We start from the raw sequence: 23,161 nt of genomic DNA, 5'->3' as shown, positions 1-23,161 counted from the left end.
CTTAGTTGTAACTGTAAGTACGTAAGAGATTTTTGAATTATTTGCATAAAAACAGTATGTTAGATTAAATTGTATAGAGGTGTTACTTTTAGATTTAAGATTTTGGTTTGTAGATGGATCTAACTTTGGTTGTCTACGTTTTTGGTACAAGTATTTCTTCACCTATTTACTTGTTAGTTATGTTTATCTTGTGGTTGTTGATTTGTTTTCTTGGCTGTCTAAACGGAAGTTAGACTTAGACTTTAGAATAGACTTGGATTTTGTTTGTCTATGAAAGTAGGTAGAAGTAAGAGTTTGGAGACTGTGTTTTGTCATTACTTAATACTTCTAGTTCAGGTTGATTGTCACAAAACAAGAGTAGTCGGTTCGCTTAGTTAGAAAGGCGAATTCACCTTGGCAAACCTCACCCTTAGTGGATCTGAAATTGTCAGTAGATTATGTAGCCTGATGACTTTAGTGTTTGTTAGCATAGTTCGTTAATTAGTTGACTTTTGGCCTTTTATTGCTTTCTTTATTGATTTTCGTGTCGTTTATTTTCTAAAATCCCCAAATAGTTTGCATTGCTAATTCATAATTTAAAGCGGCTTATATTTGACCATTTCCTCGTGTTCAACACTTATGTATAACACCATACAATTGCAACTAATTTGAAACACATCAAGGAACAAACTTGAAATATAATTTATACAATATCAAAAGGAGAAACATAATTAATACCGACAGACCCGACTTTCACTCACGAATTTTTTCATCAGTGAAAGACTTATGTTTTATAGTGCTGGTGAACATTATCAGCTTCAAGCTAAAAGCATAGCATATATAACATATATATATATATATATATATTGATTTACACAATACACACATATATATATATATATATACATATATATATATATAATACCATACATATAATACCACATATATCAAGTGGGAGATTTATCCAAGATTACTCGGTTAAGGTATTCTCCCAAACCCCAAATGGGAAATATGTTTCTGTAAGACGAGTAACTTATCATACAGTTCTTGTTAAACACCCCGATAATCTCCTGAAAATGAAGTAAAAGTATCATAATTAAACAAGAATGTAAAGATCATAAAACCGTTGTTAATGAGAACGATTGTGTTTGCAGTACTTACCTGCTGTGGAAAGTCTCCGTTTTCCATTTGGTGATCTACGAGTACTTTTGCAGCAAGATGGAGTGGCATTTGATCTCTCTTAGCCTAATCACGGCCATGATTAAGGTATGCATAAGTTTGAAGCATAATTAACCATAGCCATACGAATAACAATACAAAAAATTGGTCTTTTATGACCCTTTGACCTATCACTACCAAACAAAGGACTTCACCAATGGATTTTTCTTATGGATACAGGGGATTTGTGGTGGATCACTTATTACTGGTGGATACGGCCACCGGTGATGGTCAATCTTTCCGGTGAATCCGTTAGTAATCATGATCACCGGCCACGTTCTTTGCCACAAGATCTGCCGGTGATGGCTTTTTCTGGCGGTTTACAGATGTATGTTTTGTCGGTAAAGACCTTTTGTTTTGTAGTGCATGCTAGCTCTAACAACCTAATAGTATATTTAGTACAACTTGGGTTTATATGAGTAACAACTTGAATCCTATACAATTAAGTTACAATAACTTGTACGAAGAATTGTGAGACAATCTAATGACATAAGAAATAAATCATCTTAGGTCTTTTATACATGAAACATTTAAAAGTGTTTTGTTGGTTTTTTTTTTTTCTATAGGACGTTTTTCGTAAATGTATTATGGAAACACTAATAAAAACATTTATATATTGTTTCTTATTAGATTGCCGCACTTTATCATAAAACTTGTTAGGCCACATAACTTTGTTCTAATAACTTATTGAAAGACCATTGTTTACGACACACGGTTGTTGGTCCTAAAACTTAATAAATAAACTCCTTACAGAATTTTAATAGAATGCCAAGGATCAGAGGCGGAGACGGCTTATAAGGGGGAGGGGGATGGTAGTCCTCACCAGGGGCGAAGACATGGTATAAAGGGGGGGACCCAGTCAAAAAGTTAAAAAAATATTATCTAGGTTAAAATTTATTTTTTACAAAGCTTACTTTCACTCCCACAATAGAATTTTCCACGGGACCCAGTCTATAAATTTTTTGCATCCACCACTGCCAAGGACATATGGGCATCTTAAAAACCCACACTACTACAAAATTGGTTTTATAGTACGCCAAAAATATCCAAGAGTCCTAATTAAAAACTTTGTAGGACTTAAATTATAGAATTAAACCAAAAAACATAATATCTAAAGGTCTTGCATAGATTTTTATGACACTTTTAGGCGTTTCAACAACTTTTTAACGATGTTTTTCAAATAAAGTGTTGTATTAGTATTTTTTTTTTTCATACGACACTATTTGAAAAAGTATCATATAAGCACAAGTGTGTAGTAAAAAGAAAGGTTTATAGGAAATTTCTCAAAAACATACTATAAAATAGCTAATACGACACTTTATTTTAAAAGTGCCCTAAAAAAACTTGTTAGAACGCTAAAAACGCCATATAAATTCATTGTAACACTTTTACTTAGGACGTTTTATAATTGGTCTTATAAACTTAAGTTCTATAAGGTATTATTTTAGGACGTTTAGACATTTTAGGCGTCTTATAAAAACCAATTTTGTTGTAGTGCCACTTTGTTGTAGTTCGAGAATATTCCACTCGAAAGCAGAGAGGGTCTAGAGGTGAGATACACGTAAACATGTGCTCTACTGTAAAGAAAAAAAAAATTAGTTCCATTAAACATAATTCAAATGATAACCTACCTGTTCGGCTTCAATCAGAGCTAGCAATGCCCAAGAAGTGTTTGTGATATGGGCTTTGTTCCCTGTGATATTTGTGTACACCTTCTGTTGGCAAGAAATGTAGCTCTCTCCCCAACCCCCACAATTAAGCTGTTTTGAGAGCAAGAATTCACAAGCTTTTCTAATGCTATGGCTACTTTCATATGTCTTACCTCCTGCAACCAATCCTTTTATTCCAAACCATGTTCCATAAGTATAGCAAATTCCCCATGATCCATACCTATATATATATATATATATATATCAATCACGATAATATGCAATTCCGTAAGGATTAACAAAGAAATATGAAACCGTAAATTAAAAAGTTGGATTAAGAGAATAAAGACCATGAACCGTCGGGCAGTTGCAGGCTCTCGATGAATGATATGGCTTTACTGATGCATGCTTCTATTTCGGCCCTTCGGTGGTTCGGATACAGTTTTGTGAAAGATCTTAAGCCTTGCACCGCAGCCGATGTACACTCCACGTACCTAAGTTACAACTATCCTTTAGACAAGTAAATATAACACAACAAGATCTAAAACTCGCTACAACAAATTGGGTCTATTGGAACTTCCAACCGTCTTTGGGCGTCCTACAAGATTAGTACTTAATTAACGGGACTTTTAATTTTGGATCATCAACTGTCATATACAATGTCGTTATAATAAGTTGTTAGAACAAAATTAGGCGACCTAACGAGTTTTATTGACAAATTTGATCAATCTAATAAGACATTATTAGCCTTTTATATAACAGTTTTGAATAGTGTCATGCAAAAAAAGCCATATATACATTATTGAAACTGTCATATAAAAGAAAATTTATTTTTTGTGTTTTGATCGTTCAATTTGGTCTCTAAAATCTGTTAGATCGTCAACTTTATTGTAACAGGTTTTTTTTTTTTTGAAACGGCAATATATAAAAAAGGCGAGGCAAGCAAGACGCCAACTTTATTGTAACAGCTTATTTTAACAAGATTTTATAAGTTCAATACTTGTTGGTCTTTCAAACTCATAGTATCATGTTGCCCAATGACAGCTAAATGTCTTAAAAGATCCATTTCGTTGTAGAACTTTAAATGTGAATCAGAGCAGGCAGGCAGGCATACGGGTAATCGATGATGATGTCTCCAAATGTTTCAGCTGGATTGATCGCCTACGATACACAGACACGATCAATCTCCGAAACTCGAACATTTTTAAAAAAAACACACACATGCATACTCTTCGTTCAAACAAACCTCTAACCATGTGTAGGACCTCATGAGCTCATACGAGGAAAATCCGCCATTTCCATTCTGGCAAAACACGAAATCATAATAAAACTTGCATAGATCGATATCGTAAGTAATAATGTACATGCAGTCCTCTTGTGGCAACCAGTTATACATATACATACACAAACACACACATATATATAGTTAGGTTCGTGTAACACCAACCTGTTTTCGTGAGACCCATGAGACCACATCTTTACACTTGAAACTTTACAGCAAAACATTGTGATGAAGGCAAAAATAATTCGAACCCTCACAGCAAAAACAATGTGAACTTCACATTGTTTTGCTATGAAGTTTCAAGTGTAAAAAAATGGTCTCATGGGTCTCACGAAAACATGGTCTCACATGATCCCAAATCTATATAGGGTTGAGTTCACGTGAGACAAGACAGTTTTCATGAGACACGTGAGACAATATTTTTACACTTGAAATTTCACAACAAAATGTTGTGAAAGTAAAAAAAAAAGCCCAACCTTCACAACAAAAATACTGTGAAGGTTTTGTTATGAAGTTTCAAGTGTAAAAATATTCTCTAAAAGAGCATTGTCTTTGTCTCGCATGATCCCAGTCTCTCTCTATATATATAGACATATGTATGTATATATGCATTAGGTACCTGAAGAGTAAGAAGCAAATGAACAGCATCATATAAACATTCTGGTGCTATTGCTTCTCCAACCAAATGATTTGGCATTTGTGCTAGCATCACTACCGTCTGCCATCGATTTCATTTATCATCACCCAGATGCAATAATATAATATAATGGAAGTCAGTGTCCTGATAATGTTAGCATGCAGCAGAAACTTGATTTCAATTCAAAGAAGATATATTGACTCAATGTATCCTAAAACTTTCAACTGGGATATATATATATATATATATATATATATATATATATATATCGCTTTGGTTTTGTTTTAGAAGATATAGATCCAGCCAACGTTACACTTGAAATCCAAGTTCTATAGTTGTTAAAGTCCCACGTCGGCTACACTAAAAATCATTACGGGTTGTTTGGTTCACAGAATTCAAAGGAATTGGAATGACCAAATTCAATTATTTTGTTTGGTTTACATAATGAAAATGCAGGAATCCTTTGGATTCCATTGAATTCCACAACTTAATAAATTCATCATTGTGAATGAATTGAATTTCATATTTTTACATCCAATTTAACTAACACTACTCATCTCTCTCCGGCCACTACCATGCTACTTATTGTCACTATCACGCCCCCACCTCTAAACCCCCCCCCCCCCAACTACACTGACAACTAGGTCCACACCTGCCACCAATACCATTGTCGTTGTCGTCATCACAACTGTCATCCCTATCCACCTACCCTCAACTCCGACCACCAATATCACCACGTCACTGATGTCGTCGTCACAACCACCATCTCCCCCACCCACCCCACCACCCTATCAATATTGTCGTCGTTACAGCTACCGCCCCACCCTCCCTTTAAAATAAAGATGAAGATTCCAATTCTTTTGAGAGATTTCATTCCAATTTCTTCCAACCAAACACATGTTCAAATTCCATTTCATTTCGTTCAAAGTCAAATTCATTTGTTGGATTCCAATTCCACCAAACGCCTCCTTAATTTTTTCTCAATACATGTTGGAACTCGCTCCCTTATTGATCTCTCCTAAATAGCTTGTCCTTTGGAGAATAATCTAATTGAGCTCTACATATATAATACAGAATAGTTCGGGAGGGTACTTTGTTCTATTTTAACTTGGTTTAGCTTTACCACTAAGTTGTGATTGGTTAGTAGTTTGTTAATACTTGTAGTGTATGGGTCATTTCATAGTTATTAGATGATGCGGTTCTAAGGTTCTTGGTGTGGAGGATCAGACTTTATTCTACTCTATTGTTCCCGGAGGCTCATGATCGGCTAACAGGAGATGTCACGCTTAAATGCGAATAACCTTTGTTGCAAAACACTATTTGAGTCCCATAATACACCAATTCGAAGCTTGGAATGAGGACTAAAGAAGCCTATGAGACTTTTTTTGCTTAAAACATCATTTAAACAAGTTATAGGGACATTTACTATTTTTTTTTTCCTATTTTCTAATTTTTTGTTTCAGCTTTTATGGTAGGCGGTCAACTTTTTCAAGCTCGTTTCCGTTTGAACTTCTTATTCATATGTTGAATGTGAAATCTGGATGGTCATTGGATCAATAGATAAAACTTACTGTTACGGCAAGAATATTGTATCCAAAATCACAAGATTGAAAACTTGAAGAATGGTCAAAACTGAAAGTCAACCTGGTCAAAGAAAGTCAAAGTTGCTAACAATTGTCAAAAGTCAATGTTTGGTTAGAGCTTACTTGTAGTTTGACTTCTTGTATTAATTATTGGTATAAATACCATATATTACTTGTAATTAGAGAACGGTTCATTCATTGATATATCTTAGAGAGAGATTTTAGAGAGATAAACATGTATTGAGAGAGACTAATCAATATACATGATGATTTAATTTCTAGATTGCTGTTCTTATTGTTTAATTTCATTGTTACCTGAATGAAACTAGGATTAACACTTCCGTTTTCATCCAAATTCCGAGTTCACTGTAAATTCGAGTTCGAGCTTAAATTTCGGTATTTTTTGAATCAATGTGTTTTAAAAGGCATTATTCCGGGTATTTTTTAAATCAATCTTTGTTTTGATTTTTATATGCTACATCACATATCACAATACTATATTTCCAGTTTCTCTCCGTCACACCATATTTGTAAGTATTAAAACATTGAATATGCGGAGATGAAGCTACGTATGTATCACTAAAAAAAAGGTTTCAAAGAACGGATATTTTTTCAGCCATTAATTTCTGACCGATTAACCATCATTGGTGGATTACGGACGAATTTTTCCATTGGTACTCACGATCACCGACCACATGTTCTCCGATGATGAGATCGATCAGTAATCCACCAATGATGAAGCTTCATTGTTTTGTAGTGTATATACTACGTACCTTGAGAGCTTCTGCAGTGCAGTCCGATACAGGCCAACCGTTATCTGGAGTAGAAAATGGCCATCCACCCCTTGATAAGTGACGATACCATGACTCATTATTACCACCAGAACTATTTTCCCGAACCTTCAAATTAACAACAATTAATTAATATATAATAATCCTCTTACCAGCTGGCAACTCCTATCTCAAATATAATAGGGAAAAGTCTAAAAAAACTCAATAGACTTTAGTGTTTGGAATGATTAAGTACTTGATAAGTCCTTGGACATTCCAAAACATGTTAAATAACTCATTGGACAATTTTTTGGAACAAATAAGTCATTGGACATTTCAAAACATGTTAAATAACTCTTTGAACAATTTAAAACATGTTAAATAACTCATTGAACAATTTTTTAGAACAAATAAGTCCTTGGACAATCCAAAACATGTTAAATAACTCTTTGGACTTTTCTAAAACCTGTTGGATACATTCTTATGACTTGTACAACTAGTTAATATGGTAAAATAGTGAAAAAAAAGTCCGAAAAAATCAATGAACATTCATATTTTGAACGATTAAGTCTCTAAACAATTTTTGAACCAAAAATGATTTAGATCTATAAAATTAAACAAGTATAACAAAAAAAAAATACTTATATTTACAAAAAAAATAATTACATTTAAAAAAGATTTTTGATAAAATTTATTTTAATTAAAATTAAAATATATTTAGTCAGTGATTTTTCAAACTAAAAAAAATAAAAAAAATTTAAAGAATTATTGATTTAATTAATTTTAATTAAAAATAAAATATATATGATTTTTTAAATTAAAAAAAATAAAAAAAAAATTAAAAATGATTACTGATGAAATTTATTTTAATTGAAAATAAAAATATATTTTATTTTTAATTAAATTAAATTTCATTAGTAATCTTTTTAAATCTTTTTTTTTAATTTAAAAAATCACATACATGATATATATTACTATAAATTAAAATAAATTTAATAATAATTCTTTTTAAAAATTTTTATTTTTTTTGTTTGAAAAATCACTGACAATATATATTTTAATTTTGATTAAAAAAATTATCAAAAAAAAATTAAATGTAATTATTTTTTTGTAAACGTAAGTATGTTTTTTGTTATATTTGTTTAATTTTATAGATCTAAATGCTTTTTGGTTCAAAAAATATTTACGGACTTAATCGTTTAAAATATGAATGTTTATTGGGGTTTTTTTTGGGACTTTTGTCACTATTTTACCAYTTTAACTACTTGTACAAGTCATAAGAATGTATCCAACAGGTTTTAGAAAAGTCCAAAGAGTTATTTAATATGTTTTGGATTGTCCAAGGACTTATTTGTTTCAAAAATTGTCCAATGAGTTATTTAACATGTTTTAAATTGTCCAAGGAGTTATTTAACATGTTTTGGAATGTCTAATGACTTATTTGTTCCAAAAAATTGTCCAATGACTTAATCATTCCAAACACTAAAGTCCATTGGGTTTTTTTAGACTTTTCTCAATATAATATAACACACACACACACACACATATATTATATATATATATATATATATGGAGATAATCAAATGAGAATCACAAATATATTAAAAACCTGTAAGAAATTGATATAAAAATATTTTTTACACGATTTTTTTCATCAAAACCTATGATTTAAGATATTGTTTCACATATGTTTGTATTCACCTTGTGAAAAGATTACACATGAAAAACAAAATTTAGTTCACCTAATGAAATGAAAAATACACGTAAAAAATATTCACATGGTGAAAAAAATACATGTGATGCAATCATATTATCAAACAAATATATGTGAAACAATATCTTAAATTCTAGCATTTAATGAAAAAATATCATGTAAAAAGATATTTTTATATTAGTTCTTACGAGTTTGTAACATATTTATAGTTCTCATTTAATTTAACCCTTATATATATATATATATATATATATATATATACATATATATATATATATATATAGACTCGGGATCATGTGAGACCAAAAGTTTTTCGTGAGACCTGTAAGACCAATTCTCAACCATTGGATTAGATCTACAATCTGAACATTCATAATCACAAAATTGCCACGAGACTTCTCAATAATTACAAAATTGCCACCGTGCAACTTTAAACCATTAGATCATTAGCTTAAAAAGTTGATCAATGAACATAAATTGGTCTCACGGGTCTCACGAAACACCCTTGGTCTCACGTGAACCCAACCCTATATATATATATATATATATATATATATATATAGACTTAATCAAATGAGAACTGATTAGTTTGTGATAAATGTGAGATCCAATCTCAACCACAAATCAATGGATAAATTAGGAAATTAATAATTATGGTAGTTTGAGTTAAAATTATAATTAGATGGTATTTTAAGTATTTTTAAAAGACTTCTCTCTCCTCTCTTCTCTCTCTCTCATCTCTCATCTCTCCGACCTCCAATCTCCGGCCTCCGGTGAACAAAAATCCGACAAATACCAAGTAATCACAAAGATACACAATGTGATACCCATTGTGATATACAGTGGTACTCAAATGGTATCACAATATATCACAATGAGTATCACAGTATACCACAATGGGTATCACATCGTGTATCTTTGTGATTACTTGGTACCCGTCGGATTTTTTGTTCACCGGAGGCCGGAGATTGGAGGTCGGAGAGATGAGAAAGAAGAGTTTTTTTTAAAATACCTAAAATGTCCTCTAATTATAATTTTAACTCAAACTACCATAATTATTAATTTCCTAATTTATCCGTTGATTTGTGGTTGAGATTGGATCTCACAGTTACCACAAACTAATCAGTTCTCTCTTCAATGAGCCCCTATATATATATATATATATATATATATATATATATATATAGTAAGGATATCTATCAACTTTTGGATAAGTTGACTTTTTAATTAATTTTATTTTTCAACTATTTTTGAGTATCTTCAATTATATTCATTTACTTTTAATTACATTCATTTACCTTTATCTTCAAAATTATCTTTCACTTTAAAGTTATTTTCACAAACTTTTTTTATATTCATTTAATCTTTCACATACATGTATTTATAAAAATTCCAACCATAATAATAATAATAATTGGTAGATAGAAATAGTTAAACATGTAGAAAAAGTATATAAATATTTTTTTATATTTTCATGATAAATTTTATCCTCAATATATATATATATATATATATAGATATGTATAATATTAAAGTCGATGCATGTAAATATAGTACTTGGGAGTTTCTGATAAAGTTGTGTGCTTTCCAAAGCATGGAACCATATTCATCCACCATATTGGTTGCTGATATTGCTTGAACAGCAAAAACTGCATCCCACAATTGTGATCCATTGTATCCCTGAGATCGATCTCCAAGATATACCCATTAATTAGCATAGAGAAAGGATTTAAACGAGAACACATTTATTTTACAAAAATGCGAGACAATCATATATGATACTATTATTCCATCGCATATGATATACATGTGATACTAAATCAGAGACGCGGACGATTTTCAATTTGATCTTGGTTGCTGGCCAAGTCACCCTTACACCACTAAGCCCTCTCACAAGTATTATCACATGTGATATGATTGTTGTTGATATGATACTATAATCCATCAAGACCATCACATGTGATGCTATATCATAGACACAGTCGCGGCCTAAGTCGTAGAACACGTCGTCCGCACATCACAAGGTCTCCTCACACGTTTTATCACATATGATAAGGGTGTTATTGCTTTCTCCTAAAATGAAGGTGTTCCCATTTGAACCTCCACCAATTAGTATATATATAGGGTTGGGTTCACGTGAGACCAGCTTGTTTTCGTGAGACCCGTGAGACCACATTTTTATACGTAACATTCACAGCAAAAACACTGTGAAGGTTTAAAAAAAGTCGAACCTTCACAGCAAAAACACTGTGAAGGTTTTAAAAAGTCACCTTCACAGCATTTTGCTGTGAAGTTTCAAGTGTAAAATGTTGGTCTCACGGGTCTCACGAAAACAGGCTGGTCTCACATGATCCAAATTCTATATATATATATATATATATATATATATATAATTATGTTATATAGGTTAGAAAATCATGCTCAACACAATAATATAGGTTTATTGGACGTCTAAAGGGTTTAAATATCCTAATAGAATATCTTATATGACTTAAATTTATAGGACTAAAGAATAAATTATCATATTTAAAAGTAGTACAATAAGTTTTATAAAATGATTTTTTTGACGACGTAACAAGTTTTTTAAGAATTTTATAAAATAAAGTATCATAATTACGATTTTATAGGACCCTTTTGAGAGTCCTATCATTTTATAGGATATTATTTTAATTAGCGTTTTATAAAAGAGTTTGTACAATACTATTTTAAAAGGACCTAAAAAGCTTATATAGACTTATTGTAACACTTTTAGATAGAACGTTTTATTTTTTGATATTATAAATTAAAGTAGTATAAGGCATTCTATTAAGATATTTAAACACTTTAGACTTAATTATATTATAGTGGATGATGAAGAAGAAACTAAAACTAATTAACCTGCATCTTCATGCCATCTTCAGCTATCCAAAGATAGTCTTTTATCCTAGAGAGGTGTAGTTTATTTGCAGGTGAGTTTGGATCCTCCACCCAACAGCATAGCATGTTCAGCACCTGTTAGTGTTCAAAATTAAAACCATATATAATATGGATCAAGAATGAGCAGAACTAGAATTAAAAAGAACAAGTTGCAAAAACACCAAATTTACTTGCATCCATGACAAATATTTCAATTTTCAAATGATTTCCACCCACTATATACAAACAGGTTACCAAAATTCGGATGCATATTTGCCCTTTCTTCATTGCTTCACTCAAATAATTCGACATTCACTTAATTACCAATTAATCTACGACCCTTGGTTACATAAATGAAAGTTTTGTAGAGTCAACCCAAAATGTGGTTAAGAAAAGAAAGCGTGTGTGCATACATAGGGTGAGGTAAAAAGTGAAAATCTAAGAAGCACGCTAATAACCATTTTGTACCGTATGCACATGTGCATATAATAATTTGTCCCATATGCGCGTTGCATGCAGATTTGTATAGAAAACAAGAAACATCTTCAATTATACTAATGAATGTTTATTAGGATGTTCCTTAGTTTCTAAATGTTTTGGAACATTTTCCCTGAACCTTATATATATATATATATATATATATAGAGAGAGAGAGAGAGAGAGAGAGAGAGAGAGAGGAGCGATCAAATGCAAACCACCCAATTTGTACAAACCGTCCTCATCCGTCGATTTCATTGTTTAATCTTATAAAAAAAATATGAAGTTGCTTGATATTGTGAAATTGTTTCATATAATACTTTTTTTGATGAAGTTTTTTCATATATGGTTATGAAATGGTTTCATATAATATTTAATGAAATTGTTTCATGTATTTCTCTAAAATTAAAATAATGAAGATGATAATATCCATAATTAACACCCTCCACAATAAAATCAACTTCTCATAATTACAAAAAAATAAACAAAATAAAAAACTATGATTGGTTGAATGAGGTTTACACGGTTTGTACAAATTAGGTGGTTTGCATTTTATCGCTCCTCATATATATATATATATATATATATATAGGGTATATTTCTTTTACAACCTTGTATATTTGTACAACCCTTGCAACCCAATTAATTGAGATCTATATAGAAATGATGGGAGTTCATTTATTATGATTTGAATATTTATGGAATATGAAGAGAGTTCATTAATTATGATTAATACTTTATATTAGGAAACAATCAAAACTTTTATGAAATCACATATTCATCAAATGAAATGGACGGTTGAGATTGGATTGTATTGGTTGCACAAATGTCAAGGGTTGTATAATAACCAACCTCTATATATATATAGAGAGAGAGGGGGAGAGAGAAAGAGAGGAAGAGAGAGGTTCTAGGGAGAACCTTAAAAAATGAAAAACTGGGGACAATCTGGTAACCATTCATCTGAATGGTATGCACATGTGTATACAAGTAATGAAATTGTTTCTTGGTTTTTATGCATGTGTGCATGATATACACATGTGCATGTCGAATAAATTCCTTAGAAATTACTTCTATGCACATGTGCGTACCGTGCATATGAATGATTACCGGTGTGCTTTTTAGTTTTTCATTTTTTGCAGTTTTCACCTAAACCTAAACACACACACATGTATATATATATATATATATATATATATATATATTTAGATACACACACATAGGAAATTCCGTTAAAAACCCAAAACTAATTAGGAACCCACGAATTGGCCATAATACGCCATGTGTCTCTACTCAGAAATAACTCATTTATGATGAATAGGGAAATGTTATTCACCATGAATCATACATCAATGATTAATAACATGTCCATGTATATATATATATATATATATATATATATAAACAGGTTTTATTAGGAACCTAAAATTGATTAAGAATCCGGTAATCATTTATAGTGCGACACTTGAGATAATAAGCAGGAATATACATATACATATACATATTCCTAATAAAACCTGTTACTAACCATGTATGTGTACCTTGTTAACGGGTCCAATACAAATATAGTGAGAGTTTTGGTCCTCATAATGGATATGTTGCATCACAATGTTCAATGCTTTCTTTCTGAGCTTTGAGAATGGCCATTGCATCAGAAGCGGTTCAGCAAAATTATTCAAACCATTCCATAGAAAGTCTTGTATTCTGGGATGAGGGTAATACAAATCTTCCTGCAACCAACAAAACCCATCCATAACTAGTAAATTAAGCCCCATCAATATTTCATGTGAACAACATCAATAAATCAAAACCTACAATAACGTGGTTTCTATATAACGTTAAAAAATTTCTTATAATAGATTGTTTCATAAGATTTAATTTTAATATGAGAAAATATAAGTGTGTTAGTACATTTTTTTAAATAAAATGTGTTTCTGTTAGTTGTTTTATAGGACACCTTTGAGAAGCATTTTTATAAATACATCTTTTCATAGAATACTTGTTTTTATAATACACTTTTCAATCCTCATACGGACGTTTGTATCGATCTTGCACTACAAAAACAAACGGGTTTCACCGATCGATTTTTCCACCCGAAATTTCAAACTTATCACCAGCATTTTTTGTAGGTGATGGCAAATCTGCTTGTAATAATGATCATCGGCCACATTTTCTTTAGTCGTGAAATCCACCAGTGATCGTCGATGATGATTTTTCCCGGTAGTTTACTGACAGATTTTTTTTCGTTGTCGAAGTCCTCTTTGTTTGGTAGTACCAGACCCTTTGCAGACCCTTTGCCGACCCCTTGCCTTCCTCTTAATGTATTGGAAATTATATGTAAGGATGGAAGTTTTCCTTCATCCCACATTGGTAGATAAAGAAACTCTAGAGAAGCTTATAACGTTTTCTTTAGAATTGGGATTAGAACATATGAGGAGACTCATGGTGGGGGTCTTGAGTGGAAGGCCCAATGCACACGCACACGCACACGCGTGGCCGAAGAGAGGGCGCAGGATTCACAAAAGTGCAACGAGGAGGCGACTTTGCACATCGCACGCCGCATCGGAGCAGAAGCCCCAAGCTTCGAGTATCTTTTTAGTACAAAGTTGAGAGAGAAGGAAAATAACTGAATTTAAAATCATTTTTAAAACCGATTCAGCCACATTTTTAGAGATAATAATCGTCGGAGGATAATCCTCCAACTTCTCCATGATCGTGTGAGATATGGGGAGAATATCATGGTCTCACCCAGTATAAATATTGGGTTGAAGCCAAACCAAAAGAATCACTCTCAAAAGATTCAGTTTTTCTCCTCATAGACTGTTGCTCCCGTTTACTCTTTTCCTCAAACCGATTTTTTGCTTACACCTTGCTTTGATTTCGATATCAAAGCTGTTGATATTCGAGATCCGGTTCTGCATCAATCTTAGGGCTTTGCGACTTGGAGACCGACAATTTATACGGTGGTAATTGTTGGAAATTATATGTAAGGTTGGATGTTTTCTTCCATCCCATATTCGTAGATAAAGAAACTCTAGAGAAGCTTATAATGATTTCTCTAGAATTGGGCTTTGAACACATGAGTAGACTAATGGTGGGGGTCTTGAGTGGAAGGCCCAACGCACACACGTGCACATGGCCGTGGCCGAGGGCGAGGGCGCAGGATTGCGAAAGTGGCGCTAGGAGGCGCACTAGCACTTCGCACGACGCATTAGAGCAGAAGCCCCGAGTACATTTTTGATACAAAGTCGATAGAAAAGAAAAATAACTGAATTTAAAATATGTTTTAAAACCAATTCAGCCACGTTTATAGAAGTACCGATCGTTGGAGGATAATCCTTCAACTTCTCCATGATTGTGCGAGATATGAGGAGAATATCGTGGCCTCACCTAGTATAAATATTGGGTTGAAGCCAAACCAAAAGAATCACTCTCAAAAGATTTAGTTTTTATCCTCATCGACTGTTGCTCCCGTTTACTCTTTTCCTCTACCGATTTTTTGCATACACCTTGCTTTGATTTCGATATCAAAGCTGTTGATATTCGAGATCCAGTTGCATCAATCCTAGGGCTTTGCGACTAAGAGACTGATAGCTTATACGGTGGTGATTGTTGGAAAATATATATAAGGTTGAAGATTTTCCTCTATCAAACATTGGTAGATAAAGAAACTCTAAAGCTTATATGGCTTTCTCTAGAATTGGGCTTTGAACATATGAGTAGATTCATGGTGGGGATCTTGAGTGGAAGGCCCAACGCACACGCACGTGCGTGGTTGTGGCCGAGGCCGAAGGCGCGGGATTCACGAAAGTGGCCCAAGGAGGGGCACTTTGCACTTCGCACGCCGTATCGGAGCAGAAGCCCCGAGCCCCAAGTATCTTTTTGGTACAAAGTTGAGAGAGATGGAAAATAATTGAATTTAAAATCGTTTTTAAAACCGATTCAGCCACGTTTTTTGTGATAACTGTCATTGGAGGATTATCCTCCAACTTCTCTGTGATCATGCGTGATATGGAGATAATATTGTGGTCTCACCCAATAAATACTGGATTGAAGCCAAACCTAAAGAATCACTCTCAAAATATTCAGTTTTTCTCCTCATCGACTGCTGCTCCCATTTAATCTTTTCTTTTATCGATTTTATGCGTACACCTTGCTTTGATTTCGATATCAAAGCTGTTGATATTCGAGATCCAGTTCTACATCAATCCTGGGGCTTTGCGACTTGGAGACAACATATACGGTGGTGATTGTTGGAAATTATATTTAAGGTTGGAGGTTTTCCTCCATCCCACATTGGTAGATAAAGCTAGAAAAGCTTATAAGGCTTTCTCTAGACTTGGGCTTTGAACATATGATTAGACTAATGATGGGGGTCTTGAGTGGAAGGCCCAATGCACAAGTGCGCACGTGGCCGTAGGTGAGGGCGAGGGTCAGGGCGCGAATTGGGCTTTGAACATATGAGTAGACTCATGGTGGGGGTCTTGAGTGGAAGGCTCAACGCACATGCGCGTGCGTGGTCGTGGTAGAGGCTGAGCCGAGGCCGAGGGCACGAGGTTCGCTAAAGTGGCGCGAGAAGGTGCACTTGCACTTCGCACTCCGCATCAAAACAGAAGCCCCGAGCTCCAAGTATCATTTTTGTACAAAGTCGAGAGGGAAGGAAAATAACTGAATTTAAAATCGCTTTTAAAACCGATTCAGCCACGTTTTTAGAGATAACGATTGTTGGAGGATAATCCTCTAACTTCTCCATGATCGTGCGAGATATGAGGATAATATCGTTGTCTCACCCAATATAAATACTGTGTTGAAGACAAACCTAAAGAATCACTGTCAAAAGATTTAGTTTTTTCTCCTCATGGACTGCTGCTCTCGTTTACTCTTTTCCTCTAACGATTTTCTGCATACACCTTGCTTTGATTTTGATATCAATGTTGTTGATATTCGAGATCCTATTCTGCATCAAACCTGGGGCTTTATGACTAGAAGACCGACAGCTTATACGATGGTGATTGTTGGAAATTATAGGTAAGGTTGGATGTTTTCCTCCATCCCACATTGGTATATAAAGAAACTCTAAAGAAGCTTATAAGGCTTTCTCTAAACTTGGGCTCTGAACATATGAGTAGACTCATGCTAGGGGTCTTCAGTGGAAAGCCCAACGCACACGCGCACGCGTTGTTGTGTCTGAGGACGAGGCCGAGGGCGCGGGATTCGCGAAAGTGTCGCGAAGAGGCACACTTTGCACTTTGCATGCCGCATCAGAGCAGAAGCCCCGTGCTACGAGTATCTTTTTGGTACAAACTCGAGGGAGAAGAAAAATAACTGAATTTAAACCGCTTTTAAAACCGATTCGCCACGTTTTTAGAGATAACGATCGTTAGAGAAAAATCCTCCAACTTCTGCATGATCATGCGAGATATGGTGGTCTCAACTAGTATAAATACTAGGTTGAAGCCAAACCTTAAGAATCACTCTCAAAAGATTTAGTTTTTCTCTTCATCGATTGTTGCTACCGTTTACCCTTTTCCTCTTCTGATTTTCTTCATACACCTTGCTTTGATTTCAATATCAAAGTTGTTGATATTCGAGATCCGGTTCTGTATCAATCCTGGCGCTTTGCAACTTAAAGACTGACCGCTTATACGGTGGTTATTACTGGAAATTATATGTAAAGTTGGAGGTTTTCCTCCATTCCACATTGGTAGATAAAGAAACTCTATAGAAGCTTATAAGGCTTTCTCTAGAATTTGGCTTTGAACATATGAGTAGACTCATGGTGGGGGTCTTGAGTGGAAAACACAACGCACATGCGCATGCATTGCTGTGCACGAGGCCGAGGCCGAGGCGCGAGATTCGTGAAAGTGGCACGAGGAGTCACACTTTGCACTTTGCACGCCACATCAGAGCAAAAGCCCAGAGCTCCAAGTATCTTTTTGGTACAAATTCGAGGGAGAAGGAAAATAACTAAATTTAAACCAGTTTTAAAACCAATTCAGCCACGTTTTTAAAGATAACGATTGTTGGAAGATAATCCTCCAACTTCTCCATTATCGTGCTAGATATAGGGAGATATTGTGGTCTCACCCAGTATAAATACTGGGTTGAAGCCAAACCTAAAGAATCACTCTCAAAAGATTAAGTTTTTCTCCTCATCGATTGTTGCTCCCGGTTACTCTTTTCCTCAAACCGATATTCTGCATACACCATGCTTGGATTTCAATAACAAAGTTGTTGATATTCGAGATCCAGTTCTGCATCAATCCTAGGGCTATGCAACTTGGAGACTGACAGCTTATACGGTGGTGATTGTTGGAAATTATATGTAAGGTTGGAGGTTTTCCTCCATCCTACATTGGTAGATAAAGAAACTCTAGAGAAGCTTGTAAGGCTTACTCTAGAATTGGGCTTTGAACATATGAGTAGACTCATGATGGGGGTCTTGAGTGGAAGCCCAACGCATACGCACACGCATGGCTGTGGTCGAGGACGAGGGTGCGGGCTTCACGAAAGTGGCGCGAGGAGGCTCACTTTGCACTTCACATGCCGCATCGGAGAAGAAGCCCCGAGCTCCGAGTATCTTTTTGGTACAAAGTTGAGAGAGAAGGAAAATAACTGAATTTAAAAACTGTTTAAAAACATATTCAACCACGTTTTTAGAGATAACGATCATTGGAGAATAATCCTCCAACTTCTGCATGATCGTGCGAGATATGGGGAAAATATCATGGTCTTACCCGGTATAAATACTAGGTTGAAGTCAAACCTAAAGAATCACTCTCAAAAGATTCAGTTTTTCTCCTCATCGACTGTTACTCCCATTTAATCTTTTCCTCTACCGATTTTCTGTATACACCTTGCTTTGATTTCGATATCAAAGCTGATGATATTTGAGATCTGGTTCTGCATCAATCCTGGGGCTTTATGACTAGGAGACCGACATCTTATACGGTGGTGATTGTTCGAAATTATATGTAAGGTTGGAGTATTTTCTCCATCCCACATTGGTAGATAAAGAAACTCTAGAGAAGCTTATAAGGCTTTCTCTATAATTTGGCTTTGAACATATGAGTAGACTCATGGTGGGGGTGTTGAGTGGAAAACCTAACGCACACGCGCACGAGTTACTGTGGCTGAGGCCGAGGGTGCGGATTCCCGAAAGTGGCACGAGGAGGCACACTTTGGACTTCACACGCCGCATCGGAGTAGAAGCACCGAGTATCTTTTTGGTATAAATTTGAGGGAGAAATAAAATAACTGAATTTAAACCGGTTTTAAAACTGATTCAGCCACGTTTTTAGAGATAACGGTCGTTGGAGGATAATCCTCCAACTTCTCCATGATCGTGAGAGATATGGGGAGAATATCGTGGTCTCACCCAGTATAAATACTGGGTTGAAGCCAAACCTAAAGAATAACTCTCAAAAGATTCTCTTTTTCTGTTCATCGGCTACTGCTCCCATTTACTCTTTTCTTCTTTTCTACATGCACCTTGCTTTGATTTCGATATCAAAGCTACTGATATTCGAGATCCAGTTTTGCATCAATCATTGGGCTTTGCAACATGGAGACGGACAACTTATAAGGTGGTGATTGTTGGAAATTATACGTAAGGTTGGAGATTTTCCTCCATCCGACATTGGTAGATAAAGAAACTCTAGAGAAGCTTATAAGGCTTTCTCTAGAATTGGGCATTGAAAATATGAGTAGACTCATGGAAGGGTCCTGAGTGGAAGGCCCAACGCTCAAGCACACGTGGTCGTGGTCGAGGCCGAGGGCGCGGATTTCGCGAAAGTGGCGCGATGAGGCACACTTTGCACTTCGCACGCAACATTGGATCCTGAGCTCCGAGTATCTGTTTGGTACAAATTCGAGAGAGAAGGAAAATAATTGAATTTAAAAATCGATTTTAAAACCGATTCAACCACGTTTTTAGAGGTAACGATCATTGGAGGATAATCCTCCAACTTCTCCTTGATCGTGCTAGATATGGGGAGAATATCGTGGTCTCACCCAGTATAAATACTGGGTTGAATCCAAACCTAAAGAATAACTCTCAAAAGATTTAGTTTTTTCCACATCGACTGCTTGTCCCGTTTTCTCTTTTCCTCTACCGATTTTCTGCATACACCTTGCTTTGATTTCGATATTAGAGCTGTTGATATTCGAGGTCCGTTCAGCATTAATCCTGAGGATTTGCGACTTGGAGACCGACAGCTTATACGGTGGTGATTGTTGTAAATTATATGTAAGGTTGGAGGTTTTCCTTCATACCACATTGGTAGATAAAGAAACTCTAGAAAAGCTTATAAGTCTTTCTTTCAAATTGGGCTTTGAACATATGAGTAGACTCATGGTAGGGTCTTGAGTGGAAGATCCAACGCTCAAGCGGGAGCGTGGCCGTGGTAGAGGCCGATTCAACCACGTTTTCAGAGATAACGATCATTGGAGGATAATCCTCCAACTTCTCCATTTTTGTGTGAGATATGGGGAGATATCGTGGTTTCACCCAGTATAAATACTGGGTTGAAACAAAACCTAAAGAATCACTCTCAAAAGATTTAGTTTTTCTCCTCATCGACTTCTTCTCCCGTTTACTCTTTTAATCTACCGATTTTTTTCATACACCTTGCTCTGATTTCGATATCACAGATGTTGATATTCGAGATCCTGTTCTGCAAAAATCCTGGGGCTTTGCGACTTGGAGACCGACAGCTTATACGGTGGCGATTGTTGGAAATTATATGTAAGATTGGAGGTTTTCCTCCATCACACATTGGTAGATATAGAAACTCTAGAGAAGCTTATAAGGTTTATCCTAGAATTAGGATTTGTACATATGAGTAGACTAATGGTGGGGGTCTTGAGTGGAAGCCCCAACGCACACGCGCGCGCAAGACCGTGTCCAAGGGCGAGGGCCCGGGATTCACAAAAGTGCTGAGAGGAGGCGCACTTTGCACTTCGCATGCCGCATCGGAGCCTCGAGCTTCGAGTATCTTTTTGGTACAAAGTCGAGAGTGAAGGAAAATAACTTAATTTAAAATCGGTTTAAAAACCAATTCAGCCACGTTTTTAGAGATAACGGTCGTTGTAGGATAAACCTTCTACTTCTCCATGATCGTGCGAGATATGGGGAGAATATCGTCGTCTCACCCAGTATAAATACTAGGTTGAAGCCAAACCTAAGAAATCACTCTCAAAAGATTCAGTTTTTTTGATCATCGACTGCTGTTCCCGTTTACTCTTTTCCAGTTCTGCATCAGGACTGGGGCTTTGCGACTTGGATTCCGACATCTTATACGGTGGTGATTGTTGGAAATTATATATAAGGTTGGAGGTTTTCCTCCATCCCACATTGGTAGATAAAGAAACTCTAGAGAAACTTATAAGGCTTTCTATAGAATTGGGCTTTGAACATATGAGTAGGCTCATGGTGGGGGTCTTGAGTGGAAGGCCTAAAACACACACGCGCACGCAAGGCCTTGGCCTCGGCCGAGGGCGAGGGAGCGGGATTAATGAAGGTGGCGCGAGGAGGTGCACTTTGCACTTCACATGCCGCATTGGAGCAGAATCCCCGAGCTCCGAATATCTTTTTGGTACAAAGTCGAGAGAGAAAGAAAATAACTGAATTTAAAATCGGTTTTAAAACTGATTCAGCCACGTTTTTAGATATAACGATCGTTGGACGATAATTCTCCAATTTCTACATGATCGTGTGAGATATAGGGAGAATATCATGGTCTCACCTTGCATAAATACTGGGTTGAAGTCAACCCTAAAGAATCACTCTCAAAAGATTCAGGTTTTCTCCTCATCGACTGCTGCTCCCGTTTACTCTATTTCTCTACCGATTTTCTGCATACAACTTTCTTTTATTTCGATATCAAAGTTGTTGATATTCGAGATCTGGTTCTGCATCGATCCTGGTACTTTGCGACTTGTATACCGACAGCTTATACGGTGGTCGTATAAAACTTTTAAGGACGGGTTTTGTACCGTGCATATCTCTACCTTTACGTGCTTCAAGATAACTAGGTTGGCATTTCACTTTTTCGGCATTGTATTTAATTTTTGTTCACTTTGTGAACACTCTGCTTCTACCCCTTTCTACCATTGAGTCTATCGCGATGGATAGATTCAAACCCGTTGTGGGAATATTGGGTTGGTTATGACTCCGGTCTTTTGTTTTCTATCTCGAACTATAAAGTTCCTTTTATAGATCTTGGTTTTGTTCCTCGTTAATAAAGTTCTAAAATTTATTTATAAAGATTTAATATTATTGTTTTGTAATCCTCTAAAATAAATTTTCATCATAATTTTATATAAAATGACTATTACATATGTTTTATTTCAAACTCGTCATAAAAGACCTGTTAGGAAGGTCAAAATCATCCTATCAATTTATTGTAACTCATTTATAGAGGACGCATAATTGTTTGTAACCTATAAACTTGAACATAGGCCATTTAAACATAATAGGATATCCCATAAAACTGATTTTGTTGCAATGAAATCAAACTATCTAGATTACCTTGGCACATTGATTTCTAGCCAAGTCCCAGTTAACTTGGAGATAAACAGTCTTGTACAACTCTCTTCTTAGTGACAAAACAACCGAACTGATTGGACTGACAAATCGTTTTCCATATAAATACGACATTGGAAGGTATACCATCCTTGTGTGGCACCACATTCTTCCTGCATTATCGAATTCAAGAAGAACCCCACATAATCTCTCATGATTCATAGCATATGTAGAAAATGATTGAACGAAACGTTTTTCAGAAAAAAAACAAACCTGGGTGTAAAGGAAGACAATATGGGAGAAGCCAAATTTCTGGTGGCAAAGGGTTGTTTCCCCTCCACTCATACACTCCTAGTACCTAACATGCAATAGTTTACGTAAGTCCTAATAGTATGCATGCAATATATGGCTCAATGACAATGAGTCCCCAACCTA

At 35.2% G+C, this 23,161-nt stretch overlaps 1 protein-coding gene across 1 annotated transcript in view; it reads right to left on the bottom strand.

Annotated features, from left to right (window-relative positions):
• Positions 1 to 926: 926 nt before the first annotated feature.
• LOC112502198 (lanosterol synthase-like) overlaps positions 927 to 23,161 on the bottom strand; it is a 38,844-nt gene continuing 16,609 nt past the window's right edge. Inside the window, exons 6-18 of the mRNA XM_025106051.1 lie at positions 23,000 to 23,084; positions 22,733 to 22,899; positions 13,743 to 13,931; positions 11,710 to 11,823; positions 10,390 to 10,512; positions 7,122 to 7,247; positions 4,748 to 4,846; positions 4,093 to 4,149; positions 3,961 to 4,007; positions 3,197 to 3,340; positions 2,829 to 3,087; positions 1,141 to 1,224; positions 927 to 1,049 (exon numbers count right to left, since the gene is read on the bottom strand). Coding sequence (XP_024961819.1) covers positions 927 to 1,049; positions 1,141 to 1,224; positions 2,829 to 3,087; positions 3,197 to 3,340; positions 3,961 to 4,007; positions 4,093 to 4,149; positions 4,748 to 4,846; positions 7,122 to 7,247; positions 10,390 to 10,512; positions 11,710 to 11,823; positions 13,743 to 13,931; positions 22,733 to 22,899; positions 23,000 to 23,084 — 1,617 coding nt within the window. The remainder of the gene's footprint in view (positions 1,050 to 1,140; positions 1,225 to 2,828; positions 3,088 to 3,196; positions 3,341 to 3,960; positions 4,008 to 4,092; positions 4,150 to 4,747; positions 4,847 to 7,121; positions 7,248 to 10,389; positions 10,513 to 11,709; positions 11,824 to 13,742; positions 13,932 to 22,732; positions 22,900 to 22,999; positions 23,085 to 23,161) is intronic.

This window comes from Cynara cardunculus, unplaced genomic scaffold, assembly GCF_001531365.2.
Source record: "Cynara cardunculus var. scolymus isolate 2C unplaced genomic scaffold, CcrdV1 Un_Scaffold_1069, whole genome shotgun sequence".
Lineage (NCBI taxonomy): Eukaryota > Viridiplantae > Streptophyta > Magnoliopsida > Asterales > Asteraceae > Cynara > Cynara cardunculus.
Note: the sequence above shows the minus strand (reverse complement) of the source record. Positions and strands in the feature narration are given on the sequence as shown.